The sequence below is a fragment of the Podarcis gaigeae genome, assembly GCF_964106915.1.
Source record: "Podarcis gaigeae genome assembly, chromosome: 15".
In the NCBI taxonomy this organism is placed as follows: domain Eukaryota; kingdom Metazoa; phylum Chordata; class Lepidosauria; order Squamata; family Lacertidae; genus Podarcis; species Podarcis gaigeae.
The window spans coordinates 26,248,294-26,265,105 of NC_139692.1; the positions used below are offsets into that span (position 1 = coordinate 26,248,294).

At 44.0% G+C, this 16,812-nt stretch overlaps 1 protein-coding gene across 5 annotated transcripts in view; it reads left to right on the forward strand.

Annotated features, from left to right (window-relative positions):
• The window catches only part of LOC310832633 (opioid-binding protein/cell adhesion molecule homolog), a 706,658-nt gene that overhangs the window by 540,780 nt on the left and 149,066 nt on the right, over positions 1-16,812 (forward strand). For all 5 annotated transcript variants that reach the window (XM_083714772.1, XM_083714771.1, XM_083714774.1 and 2 more), the window contains one exon: positions 16,328-16,560. In XM_083714772.1, coding sequence (XP_083570898.1) covers positions 16,328-16,560 — 233 coding nt within the window. The remainder of the gene's footprint in view (positions 1-16,327; positions 16,561-16,812) is intronic.

The following is a 16,812-nucleotide window of genomic DNA, read 5'->3' on the forward strand; positions in this document are numbered from 1 at the left end:
TCTCTCTGAATCCAACCTGGTTTAATTTTGGGTTTACCTGTTCTTATCTTGGTCCTTTGGCATTCGCTTACTAGAGAAGCTAGACTGGCTCCCTTCTTCTTCACCTTTGTGCTAGCAGGTGAAGATTTTTGGGAACAGGTTTTTGGGAACTGGCTGCTTTTAAAGTAAGCGCTGGGGCTGTGTTGTTTTTATTGTAATTGTTGGTATGGTTTTAACAGATATATGAGAGAGAGAAAGAGAGAGAAATTTGATTCTATCCATGTTTAATTGTCCGCCCCCCCCCCCCCCCCCGTGTTTTAAGTGGTCCTTTTTATCTGTAAGCCACTTAAAATCCCATTAGGGGAAAAGATGGGATATATTGTAAACATATTATGACAACAACAACAGCTGTCAGGGATGGAGCAATGGGCAGCTGCTAGGAGGCACCAGAACTCCAACAGGACCCAACATTGATGCTTACTCAAAGGCCCAGATTTCATGGTTCTTCAGTCAGCAATATGGTGGTTGGGGTCTGCCTTTTTAGTTTCCCACAATGCCCTGGAGTGATGCTACATCTGGGGAAGTGATAAAATAGTAACTCCCAGGTTCCTGTATTTTTTATCAAAGAATGAAATAACATAACACAACATCCTTGCTAAAGCTACAGGGTCTAGGACGTGCCTGAGTAGGAGACTGCCTGGGAACCCCAAGTGCATTGAGAGCCAGTGTAGTGTAGTGGTTAGAGAGTTGGGCTAGGACATGAGAGACCAGGGGTCAAATCCCCTTCTCAGTCATGAAGCTCTGAGTGAGCTTGAGCCAATCACCACCTCTCATCCTAAGGTGGTTGTGGAGATTTAATGAGGAAGGGAAAAGGTAGGTTATAAATGCAATAAATAAAAATGAAATAAATGGGAACATACTGTATGTAGGAAGCTGCTTTATGCAGAGTCAAAACACTGGTCCATCTAGTCCACTGTTGTCTAGTCTGACTAATAGTAGCTCTCCAGGGTTCAGAAAGGAAGGAGCCTTTCTTAGATGTGTCTAGAGATACAGGACTGGAACTTCTGTCCTTTGGCATGCAATGCATGAGGTATGAAACTGGACTACAACCGCTCTCTGTCCTGACTCCCATCATGGAAGGAAGGCAAGATGTAAATGCAATTAATAATGTGAATCGGAATACCCTTTATCCTGGCTTCTCTTGGCCACCAACAACCATATGCCTCATGGCAAACAGCTCTAAAAATGCTTCCGTTTATCTGGCTTTAATTAAAAACTCAAACTTTGTGTTATGCAAACCTGCAAATCTTACAGATGAGCCAGGCAGAGGCGGGAAAACCAAGTAAACATTTGCCTTCTGCTGTTTTGTCATCATGCTGGCATCACACTGCACATCTCTGAACACAAATTGTAGGAACGCTGAGGTTGGTGAAGTAATAGTAGTAGGAAATGCCAATACTCAGACTTCGAATTCATGAGTCCAGTTTAGACATGCTTTGGAAATGTTGTTCTTTAGCTCTCTTCTGCTCAGCCATTGACCCTTTCTCTTTGGATTATAGAGCTTTGTAGCTCACAAAGAAAAAATAAATAAATAAATAGCTACTAGGATTACAGGTGGGGAGAGAACAGTTGTGCTTGGGTCCTTTTGGTGGGCATCCTATGGGCATCTTTGACATCTGATAACTATGTCTTTAGGGCTTACCCTATTCCTGTCACTGTAATTTGTTTTAATCATTTGAAATACTGGATTTCAGATTGCTATAACCTGCCCTGGGACCTGATGGTATAGTGCTGGGAGGTACAAAATTGAATTGATCATCAATATCATGTTGGCCACTGTGAGAACATGCTGCTTGTCTCAATGGGCCTTTGTCATGATAGAGCAGGCTCGCCTTGTGATTCAGACCACGAAAAGACAGAAACAAAGATATGTACATGTTTGAATGGTGAAGGTCTTCATTTGTGGCAGGAAATAAACATATGGAACAATAAAGGGAGAAGCAGAAAGTGCAGAGGGGGAGGGGAGTAGAGCATGGAGTTTCAGGGTGTTTTCAATGGATCTAGAAGCGGGATGCTCCCAGCTCCTCATAAGTTTGAAGCTTAGGGAAACTTCTATCTACGCTTCTACTTCTGCCTATCTGCCCAGACAATCTACAATTGCAGTTTAATTCTCCATGGCTGTTCTTGCATCATGTATTAAGATACAGAGAGTTTATCCAACTAGTCCAGCTGTTTGGGAGATAATTACTACAGAACCCAACCTGCTGTATAATAATCCTTCTGGGCATGCTGCCAAGACCCTGAGACTCATTCCCCCGATGGCTGAAACTTCTCCATTTCATTTAAGAGTTGCAGAGATTGGAACTTGGGATCCTTGTATGAAATACATCTTTGGCAATAATTGGAGATGGGTAGGAAGGGGAAGTATGAGCTGAACCCTATTAAGAGCCAAACTGTGTGGTACATATAAATGTGATGTGAAGCCACATCTTGTAGGGAAAGCAGCTTCGAGGAGGGGAATTTGCAGGAGAGAAGCAGTAGAGAAGAAGGTGTTGAACCCTTTCCCCACACATTGTTTTTCCACATCCATTCACCCAACCAAGTCACTTTCCCAATCCATTGACACACATACAGAGTTCCATGTAGGTGTTTGCCTACTAAAACAAAATTCCACATTGTTCAATACAAATGAGAATATGATGCTTTTGTAACAATTGGGCACTGTCTGACCAAAGCTGAACATTATTAAGTTCTAGTTATTAAGTGCTAGTTATTTCAGTGAGAGAGAAAACAATTAACTAGATGAAATCAGTGGTGAGTGCTTAACTGTGGCAGGATCAAGCTCTTCAACTGCAGAGGAATTCTCTTTCAGAGGTGTATGGGGGGAAAGTATAGGGAAGAGTAAACATTTGCAACTTCTACCTATGATCAAAAAGATTTCGGCCCTCTCTTCTACTCAAGTCGAGTTCAGCTCTTGAAGGCAATCACAGGTGTATGTATACATCAAGCTTCAAACATTGATCAAAGGAACACAGTTGACTAGGAATGGTAGCAAAGGGATCAGAATAGTTTGAAGTGGCCCTCACAGTGCAATCTTATACACAATTATTTGAAAGTACATTCTACTCTGTTCAGTGGTGCCTACTCACTTGTTGTCCTGGCCCCTGCTGCCACTGAGGGATGGGGGATAAATTCAGTGAGGTTCAGCTTTTAATGCATGCCTGCATAATTTGCACTTTACACTGAAAGTCAAGTAAGAATCTGTACGCCAGGGGTGGGCTGAGGACTGTGTTCCCTTGGTGTAAGTGCTCAGGGGCTATGGGTGACTCTAAGCAAAAGGTGGGTAGGACACCCCTTCTCTTTCTCTTATTATTCACACACATACATTCACAGACACATGTGCAAATATGCATGCACAAGACCAACTCTCCAACTCCTTCATTCATCCACCATCCATTCTCCTCCATTCATTCTTCCTCCTTTGGCCACATTGAAGTGGGCAGTTTCACATAGCCCGTTAGGCCACAGATTCTCTACCTGTGCTGTGTGTGGAATGTGGGCATGTTGCAGTGACCCGTGTTTCCTAGGACATTTTGAACTGGAAAATAACTTGCAGCAATTTCCTAAACAAATTAGTGTATTTTGTGACCTCAGTTTGCATTGGAAACTTCTCTGATGCCCTAGAGTGTGATTTAAATTACCGTGTTTATTCTACTTGCAGTTAGCAAAGAAAGCTAAAAACTTTAAAACTCCCAAGCTTGCCTGATACTTTATTTGTAATGGCTATCCATTCATTGTGACTAATGAACTGATGAAATGGAAGATTTTCTGCGGAAATATAAAGGCGCTGGTAAAATGTTGTTCATCTCCAGCACCCATGTGCCATGGGCTGTGCTCGCTTTGGTGAGTTTGAGCCAGCATTTCTGTCTAACAGGGGAAGGAAAAACACATTTTGTGGTGAGATGCCTGATTCATTGTGGCCATAGCCTACTATTAACACATGTTAATTACTGGCACTTAATTACAGAGCGAGTTGCAACAGCACTGAATCTTCTCGCTCCATCTTATTTCTTTCTTCCCACTCCCTCCCCGCTTCAAAGACTGAAGACAATTTATATATATATATAAAAACAACACAAAGACTAGAGGGCTCTAGGTTCTTGAATTTCAGGTCTGCTAACACTGCTGGCAATAAACTCTTTACTTGCCTCCCCCCTCCCCTCCTTTTGATTGAAGAACACTAGAAATCAGCTGGGGAGCAGGTGGTGCATTGTGTTAGATTAGCACTGATTGAATTCTTACATAGGCAGCTGATTGAGGCTGCTGTTCAGCAAGCACACGACTCTACAAACAGTGGGCTGCAATGAAGAGGGCATTTTGCTGGATCATGTCCCTTAATCAGCCTCCTTGATTCTGTCGATACTGTCTGTGGGTGTCGTTCACTTGCTTCCTCCCCGGCTCCTTTCTCTGGGCCACAGAATAGAAATTCAGACCATGCTAGAACTGGCCAGCTACTTTTTGGCCAGTTCAAAGGAGGAAGCCAAATTCCCAAGCAAAGAAATTCTTGGTGCACCCTCATTCACCAATAGTTACTAAAAAAAAAAATAATTAAAAAAAAACAGACTAGAGTCTGCAGACACTTTGTCATGTGTTCACAGTAGTGGCTGGAGCCTGTTGGGACTGGAAGAGTGGAAGAAAGTTGGGGAAGCCAGCAGTAGATGGCGCCAGAACCTTTGATAGGTGGAGCCAACTCATTCTAATTGTCTCCCCACCCTCTTCTTTCTTGCTGGGGTCTACAAGGGCCACCCTGAGGTTGAGGAAGAAGAAGGTGGCGGCATGCAGTACCACCAACCCCCTGGCCTGGCTGTAGGTAAGAAAGCAGGCAGGTAGAGGCTGGATTAGGGTGGACAGAGGTGGATAGGATACACTTTAAGGAGCCAGCCTTCACTGTTTGTTCATTATTATATTAAGTCAAGCACAACATGCCCAGGTTAACTGTTTTGGCTGGTGCATAAGTTGTAAAATTCAAGGTGCAAGGACCCAGCTCTGCCTTGGAAATCTTAAGCTGTGCTTGTTAATGGCCCTCTTTGGCAGGGCTCAACCCACAAACCTGCAGCAGGGCTTGTTTTAGGGTGAAGGGAGAGAGATGGATATGGATGGGTGATGTGGAAACTGGGTTGCACTTAAGAGAATGTTGCAGAGTTAGTTAACTGTCCCTAAACACAACATGCAGGTCGCCTGGACAATCCCATCCCTTGACAGTAGAAGCATGTGATGGTTAATGGTGTGGTTAATTGGTGAGATTGTGTCCTGGCACCGAAAAGAGGTTCACTAGGTTCAGTCGTGTTCTCTGTTCTGTACAGCAGGAAATGGGTACCATTAGTGAGAAGCAGGCATTACCCAGAGCACCTTGCACACAGCAATTGTGCCCAGCGAATGCTTCCTTATTGCTCAACTGCCAAGGACTAGGAGATTGAGCAGCATGCTGGGTAGGTTTGGTTATTATCCCTTTGGCATCAGAAGATGAACAACACAATCTTCTCTGTGTGTCGACTCAGAAATGCCGTATTTTTTGCTCTATAAGACTCACTTTTTCCTTCCTAAAAAGTAAGGGGAAATGTGTGTGCGTCTTACTGAGCGAATGCAGGCTGTGCAGCTATCCCAGAAGCCAGAACAGCAAGAGGGATTGCTGCTTTCACTGCACAGCGATCCCTCTTGCTGTTCTGGCTTCTGAGATTCAGAATATTTTTTTTCTTCTTTTCCTCCTCCAAAAACTAGGTGCACCTTGTGGTCTGGTGTGTCTTATAGAGCGAAAAATACGGTAAGTCCCACTATGTTTCATATTAAACTTCCCCAAGGAAGTGTGTTCCTAAGCAAAATCCTGCACAAGTCAAGATCTTCATTGCACGGACTGTAAGTCATGGTAAATACTTGACAGTATAAGTGTGGACATAAAACGTCCATTCCATTTCTTAACATTAAAACAAAAAATACTCTGGGCTGAATTTATGAGATGTCACTTTTGCTTTTGCAGAAGCAAAATCAGCTATATAATTAGTAATATTTTAATCTTTTTCCCTGAAAACGAATTACAGTTTTTCCATGGAGAAGACCTCTCCTGAACCTCAAAGGCAGGTGGAATAACCATTAGGGCCTCCTCTCTTGATCCTAATACCCGACAAAGTCTGTAGGGAAGGAACAGAGGGATCTTTTAGATATCTGGGACCTACGTTCCATAGGGCTTTGAACACTAGAGTGAGCATCTTAACTCAGGCCCATAAATGAACCAGCAGCCTGTCCTCCTTGTAAGGCTTCCCATACAGGCATCTGGTTGGCCGCTATGAGAACAGATTGCTGGATTATATGGATCTTTGGCCTGATCCACCCAGACTCTTCTTGTGCACTTATGCAGCTACCCAGAAGAGCCTGACCCACCTCCAGCACTTCCCATGGTTTGAATAAATGACTTTCTTACTCTCTGAAAGCTCTGAGCCTTCACATGGCTGATAAGAAAAGTGCCAAGAAACTTGGAGAAGGAACTTGAATGGAAGTTTTCCAATAAATGGAAGGATAAACCTGTGGCTGCATTAGCAGCAACTGTGCCAGCAGAAGGGATTGGGAGCTAAGGCTAAGAGCCTTCTGTCCTCATTACCATGAATAAATATCACTGGTGACAAAGCGGAAGCTGGATAGGCCCCATCCTTCCCTCTAGGACCTATTGTATTAAACCTGGCACTACATGCCACAAATGTCATTGTACTGGAGGCTAATTTGACGATTTGTGTTGTTGAGCAAGGATTAGCGCAACCTCATGTTTTGATGGCCTGTTTCTAATTTGCATCTTTAACGAGTTGGGAACCCAGCCAGGTCCTATTCTTTTCTGTTTACTTCTGAGGAACTGTGTTTATTTCTGATGATGGCAAATAAATCTTCCCTTTCTCCCTCTGCCCCCCACTCCAAGAACGAATGCCATTGGGTCTCATCCACTCTGTGACCAGAGGGGCTGCAAGATGGAAAGGGACAATCCATCAGTTATGAACCCTTTGCAGGAGGGGGGGTCATTAAAATCTTCTCCTTCCCCCCTCCAAAAAAATCCCTAAGGTCCACACTCCCATAGTGATTTGTCCTAAGATTCCCAGAAATCTTGACAGCAAAATATGGAGACCTGGTCATTTATTTGTATAAGAAACATGCTGTGGAAGTGGACAATTTTAGAACCAACTCTGCAAAGAACTGGCTTAGCTGTTCTCTTTAATTGTAAATAAACAAATAACATTATGGCAATACCTTTAATAAGTTCATCTAAAATGCTACAGAATATAGTGCAAGCTTTTCATCTTATCAGGCTAGAATGTGGGGGCCACATTCCCTTCCAGGCAACATTCTGGGGGCCAAATGCTAGTGGTAGGCAGAGCCAGAGGCAAAGGGGTCAGAGCAAAACATGCCAATTTCACCTGTTGGTGGAGTAGGCTGGTTTCTGCATACACGCCACACAGGGGTTATCAGAATTTGTGGACACATTGCAACCCATTGTTACTCCACTCTGGCTGCTGAAGGAAATGCATCCTCCGAGAATAAAGTCCCATCTTCAGGTAGTAAACATTCCTCTTCCTTCACTTTAGGATCTCACAGCTGAATGTCTAAGTTTTGTCTTCAAGTTACACAAAAAAACAAAGGTGGTCGGATTGGCCATTAAGGGAAGAAGTTTATAGTCGACATTAGGGCAAGACCTTTATTTAGTCCAGCAATGTGCCAACTACAGAGTGCAAGTTTCTGAGTTCCCTAGAGTTCTTTATCAGGCTATGTCACTCCTCAACCCTGCCAAACTAAGTGATCTGTACTGATCTGGTTGCTCAATGGTACGAGTTACAGAGATCATATTTCACCAACCATGTCTGTGGACATTTCAAGGTCTTGTGGGTGTCAAGAGTTCCAGTAGTGCATTGCAAAACAACCCACTGCTGCAGAACTCCCCCCCCCCCCAGGTGAATTGTTTGAAGCAGTGAAGAGGTTTTATAAAGCAGAAGCAGCTGGTGAGTTGGTTGCACCACTTTTGACCTGGCCTTCTGGCAACACAGCTGATACCACTTACTAGAACATATGGAGGAGAACGGCCAAGGAGATCAGTGTTGTGCAAGCACACCAATGGAGCCAACTCAGTGCTCCTGCCAATGCTCCCCACAGCACTGACCTCCCTGACACATTCCTTCCCCTTCATTCCCGGAGGCCAGGTGTGCTAACCTCTCCTCCTCACGGACTACTCCTGCAGTCAAGGAAGTTATTTCAGTCTCTGCACAGAATGAATGACTTAGACCCCAACAACCTTATTGACTTTGGCCTGAAATAGATGGGAAACTGCCTCCTTCCACCCAGACCCTGTTAAATGCTAAGATCCCCAGAGGAGACCCTCTTGCTATTTCCTACACCTTCAGAGGCTCAAGTGCATGAGGGGCCCAGGGCAGGGCCTTCTCTGTGGTAGCCCTTAAGTTGTGGAACTCCCCACAGGGAGTGTCTGGCACCTTCATCATACAGCTTCCAGAGAATGTTGAAGACATGTCTCTTTACCCGAGCTTTTGCATACCCTCCAACATTTCTCCAGTGAAAATAGGGACGCCCTGAAGAAAAGCAAGACATTCCAGGATCAAATCAGAAACTGGGACAGCTACTGTAAATCTGGGACAGTCCCTGGAAAATAGAGACACTAGCAGGATCTGCTCTCGACCCTTGCAACGTATATTTTAAAATGATGTCTGTGATTTTAAGATGCTTCAAACAGTTTATAAACTTGTATTTTAACATTGTTACCCACCCTGGGACCTTAGGGTGAAGGCCGTGTAAACCTAGCAGCACCGGAGCTATTTCCATTCCCTTGGGAACTCTGGAGTTTGATTTCTCTTCTCATTTTGTGTATTTTACAGTAGCATGACTATTTTGCAGATGGACTGGAATCCTCCAAGAGAACATTAATGTGAGGTTTGCATTTGCTTTAATTGGATCCTTTCTAGGGGAAACCTCCTGACTTGAGTCATAGTCGAGCTTTGTTGGAGCTTGTCTGTTGAATCTAAGGACTTTGAAGGTATCTCTTTAGGCCCTCATTGAGTGGGGGCTTTGTCATAATCCTGGACAATTGGGAAAAGGTTAGAAAGAGGGATGAAGAGGAAACACCATACGCTTAAGCAAGCTAAGTGGCAGTGGTTTCTGAGCAAGAATTATAGTGGCACTTGGTAGAATTATTTAGCACCTGCTTTTTTATTTTTATACCTCTACTTTGGGCAGACAAACTTGTTTAAGAGTAGGAATGCATTTGAATGCAAATAAACTAAGCTTGCTATCCGCCCACCTGCACTTCCTGAAAGAAAAAAAAACTGTGGTTCTCACCCTCCCTCCCCCCCAAAAAAATATTATGTTCATTTCTCTGTATTTCCACATCACTTTGTGATTTCTTTTCTTCATTTTAAAGTCCTCAGCAATCAATTTTCTCCCCCATCTTTACAAAAAGTATAGGCAATGCATGCTGAAATCTAAAAAAAAGCCAGAGAAATTATTGAGTAAGATTTTCAGTGGTAGAAGGTGAGGCCTGGCTATGGTGTCTTTGCTCTTATGACTATCATAACCTCCATAGTGTCTGCAGAGTCAGTGTGGATTAGTGGTTAGAGTGTCAGACTAAGACTTGGGAAACCAGGGTTCAAATTCCTACTCAGCAATGAAGCTCACTGGGTGACTCAAGGCCAGTCACTGCCTCTCAGCCCTACCTACCTCACAGGGTTGTTGTGGAGATCTGTTTGGAGGGGTGTGTGTGGAAGGTAGAATGCAAATGCAATAAATAAGTAAAAGCCCTGTTCTGTGCCCAATAAGCATTGGCCGGTGGCACTGTGGCCCATGGATTACAGCAAAATACTGGGCAAGGTTTTGCTCAGTATCTTCTCTGTGTGATGGGTTCATGGGAAAAAGCTGTCCCATGACCCCTTGCTGAAGAGGAGAGGGAAAGGCCTATACAGTGGTATCTCCGTTTACAAACTTAATTCGTTCCGGAGCTCCATTCTTAATCTGAAACTGTTCTTAAACTGAGGCGCACTTTCACTAATGGGGCCTCCCGCTGCTGCCATGTGACTTCCACTCACATCCCAGGGCAAAGTTTGCTACTTACTTCCAGGTTAGCAGAGCTCATTACCCAAAGCGTTCGTAAGAAGGACAGTACGTAACCTGAAGTTCCACTGTATAAAGCTGATTCCCCTGAAGCTTTCAACAATTTTGTTTTGAGAGTTTCTCGCCCACCCACCCTCATGTTAGAGCCTTCATTGAGCAATTTTGGGTCACTGATTGACAGGGCCGGAAATGATTTTTTTTTTTCCTCTCTCAACCTGATTGGCACACAGTTGGCGTTTTTTCTGCCTTTCCCTCAGTAAAATTATGACTATCTGTTGTTAGGCAGAAGAACATTGTTTGTATGAGGGCAAAAATGGCATTGGGCAGGGTCAGCATATTCGAGGGGGGGGGGCATAAGGGGCCTGAGGGGAGGATTGACCACAGCAAACCCAAGCGTGGGTTCAGTATCTGTCTGATTGGAATCTGCACCCTGCTCCCTCAGGGAGACCTTGCATGTTTGGCTTATACCATGGCAAGGTTCAACACTGGTAGACTCCCGCCATACAGGTTTGGAGCAATCCAAACCCAGCAGATCTATTCCATCAACATGGCACTTGTGGAATGATGAACTGATCCTAGGATCCAATGCCATGCCAACCTTTGCCCTGCCTGCTGCTGTCAATAAAGATTTGTCCTAATTTTATTCCATCACAGTTGTATACTCTGGTTAATTTGCTGCTCTCACGGGTGACATTATTTGCCGGCCTGGGCAAACAAAATAAGTCACAAACTGAGAAACACCCTAAGCTGCTTCTAGGAAGACGGAATCTTCATATAACTTTGAAGCATAAAAAGAGTGGGATATAAATGCAGTCAATAAATAAAGAATAACCACTGTGGAATAAATTATGCCGCCGGGGGGGGGGGGGGACATGACACAAATGTTCTCTGTGCAGAAAAGTCACATAATCTGACTCTTTTATTTGGTGGCAGGGAGGGCAGCAGATTTTGGATTGGATTTTATTTATTTTTTGTCTTCTGTGAGAAGGGGCACACAGCCCTGTTTGTAGCAGTTGAATCTTTACATAAATACCAAATAAATAAATAAGTAAAAGCTCAGAATGAGGGGAGAAAGGAAGAAAGAGAAAACCATTTGGCCTTGCACAAAGTCAGAATTTACACATCAGAGTTTCCTTTTTTTCCCCTTTCCACCCACTGCACAAAGACAGCATGAAGGCATCCTGATTGTCTCTTCAAACCGTGATCCTTGTACTTCATCTTTAATGAGGAGACCGCCGAGTTCCTTGAAGGGCTTTATGCTAGATATTTATATGAACACAGACATGCAAGTTGTCTGTTTTACATATTACTGCCCTGATTTTTTCCAGTCCATGCAATGAATAATTTACCAAAAACGTGTGTAAGTATCTCTTTATTATTCATTATAATGAACTGAGACAGGAGTAATAGTCCACTAGACTGCAATCCCCTTAGGGCCCAACTTAACTAGGCTGCGCTTAGCTCTCCCACAGTTAATTTGAATAAAGGGAGGGCTCCAGCGTCAGAACAGCAGGGCTGCTGCAGTCGCAAGTCACGATGAAGATGGATAGGAAGTGGGCTGCCGGAGAGTGGAATGAGCAGTACCGAAAACTCTGCACGGTGGAACAGAGGAAGAAATTGCCAAGTGGAAAGTGAGCGGCTGGGCCTACAATGGGGAGAGGGAAGCAATGATGGACTATCATGTTTCCTTTGCAGGGAGTTGCTGTGGGGTTTAAACAGGGCCGGCTCAAGGCATTTTGCTGCTTGAAGGACAATATGGTGCCCTTCCCCAAGCCAATTGGACTGCTAGTTGAATCTTACTGCTATGCTGATGAAAGAATAGTGTCTGCCACTGCACTAGAGGGCAGCAGGCTAGTGTAGTGGGTACAGGGCACTTACAGCTCTGACCACTTCCTGCACCTTGGCATCTGCCGCCTGAGGCAGATGCTTGTCTCATTGTAGGGTCAGGCCTGAGTTTAGCTAGCTCTGTCACTCAGAACTTTTTAGACCTCTAAGAAGCTGGTGAGCCGCTTGTGGCCACAGGAATGGTGATGCCGGCCCATAGAGGAACTGAGCACACCTGTCAACTGAACCACTTATTACAGATGTATATACCCAGTAGATTGCTGTGGTCTTCAGCAGAGTTTGCTGTGTGAATGCCAAAGATCTCAGGAACCCAACCTGAAGGAATTCAGAGCAGGGCTTTTAGTGTAGCTGCTCCTGTCCTGTGGAATAGCTAGCAGCCCTGCAGAGATACAACAGGCACCCACAATCTGTACTTTCTGGAAACAATTCAAGATGTTTTTGTTCTGACAGGCTTTCCCAGGTGGATAAATGGGTCTTTACCTCAGGAGTCCACTTGTTAGGTTTTTAGTCTTGTTTTAATTGTGTTTTCTGCTTTTGTGCTTTTAAATATCTTACATGTGAATTGCCTTGTGGTTTAGAAGGCAATTCACAAATTAATGATAATAAATTGATGATGATGATGATACAGGAAAGGGTTGATTAGTTGCTGTGGTAAGACATCATAGCTAGCCAAAGATTGAGTCAGTTGCAAGCCATTACTCTGTTTTGGCCTTGCTTATACGAAGGATGGTAGCAACCTATTCACTGTGTCTGGAACTGTTTGTGAGGTTGCCTTGAAAGAAGTTTTCTTTTGGTGTGTGTGTGCAAAATGTTTAAGTTGAATGTGCAGCTGAGACTGAAATATAACTGTCTATTAAAACAACACCAACACAGTTTTAGCCAAGATATCTGCTTTTACGTGTAGGATATTTATTCCACTGCTATATAATACTATGCATATATTTATATTTCCTTCACACCACTACACCACTTACCCATCTCAATGTGCTCTTTATCTGATGTTGTATTGTACAGCCATGGAAATGCCACAACTCATTGAGGGTGCTTCTCTATACTACTCTGTCTAGGCCACCCTCCCTATCTTCCTCATTTGACTTTCCTTAGCTGGAATGCGTTCTTCAGCTGTGATTATGTCTCTAGCTTTCCTGAATGGAGCAGGGGCAGATGTGGGTTTACAGAAACCTCTAACTTTTGCAAGGCTGGAATATAGCCTATTGTGCAAAGGCCACATCCGTCTTGTGCAGGCATAGGCAACCTCGGCCCTCCAGATGTTTGGGGACTACAATTCCCATCATCCCTGACCACTGGTCCTGTTAGCTAGGGATGATGGGGGTTGTAGTCCCAAAACACCTGGAGGGCCGAATTAGCCTGTGCTTTGGCCCCACCCACAGTTCAGAAAGTTGACCATGAAGGTCTTTGGCCCTTAGGCTTAAAATTGTTTCCTATTACTGCTGTAGTGTTACATCATATCCAGCACTGGATCGAGCCCATCAGAAGCTGTTGCTTGAAGTTTTCCAGTTAACAGAAGAATTACTAATAAAAAGATTTGTCTCTGTAACTGTTTACAGAGTTGTCCAGAAGAAAGTGGAGGTTTTTTTGGGGGGGGCAGTAGTGGGGCAAAAGAAGTACATCATTGAATACATCCATGAATAACTGGGCTTGGAAGCCATAAGGCTATATCCAGAGCACTCATTCCATTAGTGCAAGTATTTTTTGTTTGTGGCACAAACTCCCCCCGCTCTCACCCTCCTATGCACGCCTCACACCCTCTCCAAATGTACTGGGGGGTTGTGGGAACCCCACAACAGACTTGAAGGATGCTGCAGAGTTCCATTGCACTATCATAAATTCTTGTGCCAATGAAGTAAGTTACCTGGCACTATATTGGGAACTACCCATAGCTTGGGGGGGGGGGTTGGGTTATGATGCAGTATTGGCACATTGGGATGTACACTTTTATGTGCATGAAAATTATACCATTGCAATATAATATTGCAATAGTGCATATTATTTTACATCTACTCCACACCGCTTCTCTATCTCAGCATAGCTTTGTAGTGGAGGCTGCACTGCACACAACCCTTGGCAGATGCTAGCAGGCCATTGAGATGCCTTTTCTTCTTCCTAATGGACAGGGAATTTGCTGTGGCTGTTGCTGTCATTCTTTTTCTATGGGTGCTGCTGCCAAGCTTACGGGTAAATAAACCCGGCATTTCTATCAAATGGAATTAAAGCGGTATGTGTGCTTGAGGAACATTCTAAATCCTCACCCTCTCCTTTCCTTTCTTGTCTTTTTCTCCCTCCCCCCTCCTTTTTTGGCTTTGTTCTTTGCCAAGTGTAACTAACCGCTCTGAAAATGTACTTCTTAAAGCTCTGCAATATTAAGTGGTGGGGGAGCAGCAAAGTGGAGAGCATGACGGCAATGAATAGTCAAAATGGTCCTCTATGGTTGTCCAAAGTCTTTTGTGGAGCAGCGAACACCTGCTCTCCCGTACTTCTTCTTCCCTGCATGGATTCAGACAGTGGCTAGCCATGCGGTCTCCAATTACAAGGAGGTGACTTTGATCACACAGTAATGTTATTGTCTGTAGCCCCTTAACCGTGTTAAAACCACCATTTCTCCTTGGCGGAAGTAATCCTGGGCTTAGAGTGTGAGTGAATGGAGGTTCCAATGGATGACCAAGAAGCTACATGAAGGACCTCACAATATGCAGCTGATAATACCTGATTAATGGTCAGATGCATCCACCTTCTGTCTAGCCATTGCTGTTATGAAAGCCTGGGAGTGTGCTTTTATTGGTGCTGCTGCATGGTTTGGTGATGCAATAGTTTGACACAGCGGCTTGGTTCAAGTATTCATCCGTCTCCTATATGGTTAAAATCACATGAGGTAGAGAATGGCGAACATGCTCGTTGACCTGCCCCTCTTCTGTATTTTCCATCACTCAGCTCCATCACACTCTACACATTTGGAACATAAGGGATCAGATAACGGCCCCATTTAGTTCGCCACCCTGTTCTCACTGTGCGAAGCCTGTAAGCGGGACGTGAGCAAAACAGCACTGTGCTCACCTTTGTTTCCCAGCAGAAGATACTCAGAGGCATAAAGTGGCACATAGTCTAGGGTTGCCCTACATCTGGGAAAACCCGGACATGCCCTCTTTTTGGGGTCAAAATGCCCATCTGGGTGAATTTTTACATTTTAAAGGAAATCTCCAGATTTGGGGGGCTCAGCTCAGGCTGCTTTGCATGCCGCAGCCACTGCCAGCCCGGGCCGGGCCGGAGAAAGAGGCACGTGGGCATGGTGCCAGCCCTGCACACCCATGCCCTCTTTCCCTGACTCAGGCTGGCAGCGGCTCAGGATATCCTTTTTTTGCTCTTCAAAATATGGCAACCCTAGCATAGCCATTGTGGCTACTAGCAATTAATAGCCTCCTCCATGAATTTTTCCAGTCCTCTTTTAAAGCCAACCATGTTCATGACCATCACTGCCTCCTATTGGAATGAGTTGCATAGTTGAATTATATGCTGTGTGAAGAATTATTTTTATTTCTTTGTCCTGAATCTTCCAACATTCAGCTTCTAGTGTTGTGAGAGAGGGAGAAAAAATACTTCCTATCCACTTTCTCCATGCCAGGTATAATTTCATATATAATGAAACAGTAACTTATACGGTGGACAGCCTGCTCCACTAGCATAGACCTCCCATGCAACTTAGAACCTTTGCATGATCTAGATTGTAAACTGTGCAGGAAAGGTAACCATTGGATGCTGATTCATGAGAATGGTCCTGAGTGCATTTTCTCTTTCCATGGACCTGCCAGGTGGTTGGAACTCCATCCTTCTCCAGGTCAGACAAGGTCTGGGCATCACCTGATTGCTCAGGGCTTTGGAAAATGTGGGAGAAATTAATTCAGGTCCCATTTTGGTGTGAAATCCACACTTCCAAAACAAATACACAAACTGAAAGCCTGATCTTCTTCAGCATTCACACTTCTCTGAATTTTGCGATGCAGTTTTCCATGTATAGAATGTGAACAGAAATGTATATGATAGCAAAGAGTGCATGAAAAATACATATATCTGTAAAGATAACAAAAATGCAAACTTGCATATACAAGCCAAACTTAAATTTTAAAATTGTATGTGCATGGAAGTGTATACAAATTTCATGCAAAGTTGCTTAGCAAAATCACAATTCTGCATAAATAGGATGAACCAAACCTCAGACTGGAAAAAAAAAAAAAATGAGAGAAATAGGAATGGACAGATCCACCCATCCCTACTCTCAGGGATGCTCTTAACTTGATGATAGCAATGCCCTTCTCATTCCTTTTTCCTCTTCCTCCCTTTCCAGGTGTACTGTGGATGACAGGGTGACGCGAGTAGCTTGGTTGAACCGCAGCACTATCCTTTATGCTGGAAATGATAAGTGGTCAATAGATGATCGGGTGGTTATCCTCACAAACACCAAAACCCAGTACAGTATCAAGATCCATAACGTGGACATATATGACGAAGGACCTTACACCTGCTCCGTACAAACAGACAATCATCCAAAGACATCACGAGTCCATCTTATTGTGCAAGGTAAGATTTGGCAAAGATGCCTAAGAAGAAAGACATTTTTATGTGGGCAGTTTCCTAGGCTTCAAATGGATGCTGTTGCTGATAATGCTTGGGGAGTTAGGAAACTCAGAGCTCGTTCTGATTGTCTTGTTGCTCAGTAGCTGAGCTTCTGGATCTCATCTTGTACTTTGTCATTTGGAAATGAGTGATGTCTGCTGTCTTGGGGCGCATTCAGATGTGGGGAATAATGCATTAATTTTCCTGATCATAATG